The sequence below is a fragment of the Abrus precatorius genome, unplaced genomic scaffold, assembly GCF_003935025.1.
Source record: "Abrus precatorius isolate BTA unplaced genomic scaffold, Abrus_2018 Scaffold7, whole genome shotgun sequence".
NCBI lineage: Eukaryota > Viridiplantae > Streptophyta > Magnoliopsida > Fabales > Fabaceae > Abrus > Abrus precatorius.
Window position 1 is genome coordinate 22,517,207 of NW_020874417.1, and position 2,943 is coordinate 22,520,149.

At 39.1% G+C, this 2,943-nt stretch overlaps 1 protein-coding gene across 1 annotated transcript; it reads right to left on the reverse strand.

The window, feature by feature from the left end:
- Nucleotides 1–1,688: 1,688 nt before the first annotated feature.
- Nucleotides 1,689–2,738, reverse strand: LOC113871625 (dof zinc finger protein DOF5.7-like). Its single transcript, XM_027508722.1, has one exon. The coding sequence runs from the start codon at nucleotides 2,736–2,738 to the stop codon at nucleotides 1,689–1,691; it is 1,050 nt and encodes a 349-aa protein (XP_027364523.1).
- Nucleotides 2,739–2,943: the final 205 nt, after the last annotated feature.

A 2,943-nucleotide genomic window follows, 5' to 3' on the forward strand; every position in this document is an offset into this window, starting at 1 on the left:
TAAAAAAATAAATAATTAAATACTTGTATCCAACACTAATTTGTATTGATGAATGCAGAATTTGCAACCAGAGTAACCTTTCCTACAGAATCATGAGGCAAGGGAATGGTGTTACCCATTAACTTGTCTAACGAAGACGATTGATTAAGGCCTTGTGTTTTAGTTGCCTAGAGAATTGAAAGCATAGACTCATTCATTTAGAAAAGGCACATCTCACAACTTTGTGTACCAAATTTAATTAAGAGTAATGTTATTCCTTCAATAACGTTTTACCATGCAGGGGGAAGTGTTTTATTTGCATTCACACATATAATATCTATCTATCTATATATAAATAAAAGGGATAAAGAAGAATGTTTATTTAATCTTTTAAGCATTTGTGGGGTCTCTTGTTTTCCTTCGTTCAAATTGTGAAAGTAAGGAATAAAGATGACAGAGGGAAGCAGGGAAAAGCAATCCTTCAATTCCTACTTTGCTTTGCTTTCCCTTTCCCGTTCTGTGACACGATACAGATACAGAATGGCAACGAGAGTTGATGCTCAGTGGCATTTAGCACGGATTTGAGGGCTCACTCTCCAACAATCATAAAGCTAAACATAACCATTTTGTTGTTTTCTTCTAAAATAATAATAATAATAACAAACCCTAAGCTTTAGATGCCACACTTTTCTCTCTCTCTACCTCATTAAAACGTTGATAGTGTTTCGTTAAACTTACTTTCAAACCACCACCATTTCAGACACCAAATCACACCACACTGCAATTAATTATTGCGAATTAAGAGCCTTAGTAACATTGATAGATGGAGTGAAATTAGGATAGAGAGAGAGAGAGAGAGTAAGGCTACAGAGGCTTTTTGATACTGCAGACTAATTAACCAGCAAAAGCTACACCCAGTATTGTGGTGTGTTTTGTGCATATTGCATTGATCAGTAACTGAAGGAGCCTGAGACTCAGTTCTCTGATGATAGACAGAGAGAGACACGCCAACACTGTGGTGTATGAGTTTTCTGTTATCAATTAAATACAAAAAATTAAAAGGTATAGTATAATAGCATTATAAAGTCCCCAGGTTTCCATTAACAACAGTCCAAAAATCCATCTCAGATCCCAAAGATATATAGAGTGAAACGGTAAACTTATCACCGACCCCTTTCGTGGAATGAGGCTATTGAGAGAATGCTATGCATGTAGAGACAAAACTCCAGTTCATCAAATAGATCAATAATTCAATACCCAACCTTTAAAGCCATCCCAATTCTCTTTTTGTTGAATTGCATCAACTTCAGATACATGAAGTGTATGTAAGTAACAGAAGCACCAATTTCCTTCCCTTCTATTGATTACTAATAATAAGCGTGGATCTACATCAACGATAAAATGAGGGCACAACACAAGCATATATCTAAATCAAACATTCATTAAAATTTGAGACAATTAAATTCATTAACATCTAACTCAAATTGATGAGTATATATATAAACACATATGAATTTAAGGACAAAACGCTATTGATCTTAAATTTTCCTAATTCTTTGTTGATTTGACGGCAACATAAAAAAGAAGAGATAACTAATTAACTTGTACCTAAAAGGGGTTTACAAGACAATTATAAAGTTGGCCTAGCTATTAATTTCTTCCATTTTCCTTCCATGATTGAAAATGGGTGTAGCTCTTTCCTCATATATCTAGGGCAAAGCACTATATGGTTGCTGAACCTGCAAATCCTCCCAAGCATTGACCCCACTCCAGTTGTTGTTTGCATTATTACCATCGTGGCCATTGCCTCCACTGCTGGAAGTTGTTGCTGTAGGATTCACTGAGGAAAAAGAATTCCCAAAGAACCATTCGGTTTGTGTGTCCTCAATTGGACCACCCTTTCTGAAACCATTGCCACCTGGCAAAATCTCTGGCTTGGAAATCTCAAGGTTCTGAAAAAAAACGGGTTGCAACTTATTCTGATTCCCAATGCTATTAACCGGTGGAGAAAGTGAAACGCCACTATCAGCTTTTTGGCTGTCCCCACCAAAAATCATTGCCAATCGCTGCTGTTGTAGCTTCAAGTGCAAGTCCTGGTTTATATTGCTCAATGACTCAATTGAAGAAGCAAGGCTACTATGAACGTTCATAGAGTTCATTGGACTTGCACCATTGAATCCAGAAGGAAAGGGGTAGTTTAGACCAATCAAAGAATTTGAGGTGGTAGCAGAACCAGAAGGGTCAAGTTGAAAGCCAGGTGAAGCACTTGTGACTGAAACATCCCCAAAAGAAGAGAACTGGTTATAGACACCAGTGGATGGAGTTGGAGGGTGATGGTTATGAATCCTTGAAGGGAAGGGTAACCCACCAAGCTGAAAATCAATGGAAGGTGAAAGAGAGTGAAGGAACCTAAGGCCACCAAGCTCTGAAGAAGAACCAGAGTCTTTGGAGTCACATGTGAGTAGTTTTGATGTTGAAGATTTGATCTTTTTGTTCTTCCTGCAACCACCGCCAATGGGGACGTTACGCAAGGCTCCACCGTTAGTCCAGTACCTTCGGCATGTTTTGCAGAAATGCCTTGGCTGAGTGAGACTGTAGTTGTTGTAGTAACAGAACTTGGTGTTGGGTGAGTCACATCTTGGACACTTTAGGCCTTGCTCTGGTGCTGGCCTTGTCGATTTTCTGTTTCCGGAAGAACCTGGAATCTCTGGGTCTTTGGCTGTTGCTGGTTTCACAGGCATGTCATCTGGCGGCATCATTGAGAGAGAGAGAGAGGGGGGGGAGGGGGGGAGGAACTATGTAGGGTGGAAAATAAATGCTATATCAATTGAATGGTTTCATGCATGGTGGAAGAGGAAAATGGAAGGAAGGGAGGGTCTTGAGTGCTGATGGGTGCCTGTGATTCTCATCAAAGAGATGATTCAGAATTGGTAAAATGATATATGTATGAGGTGAGCTAACAGG

What these genes read in the sequence shown, in the direction of transcription:
- LOC113871625 (XM_027508722.1), bottom strand. Translation starts at nt 2,738, where the DNA reads ATGATGCCGCCAGATGACATGCCTGTGAAACCAGCAACAGCCAAAGAC.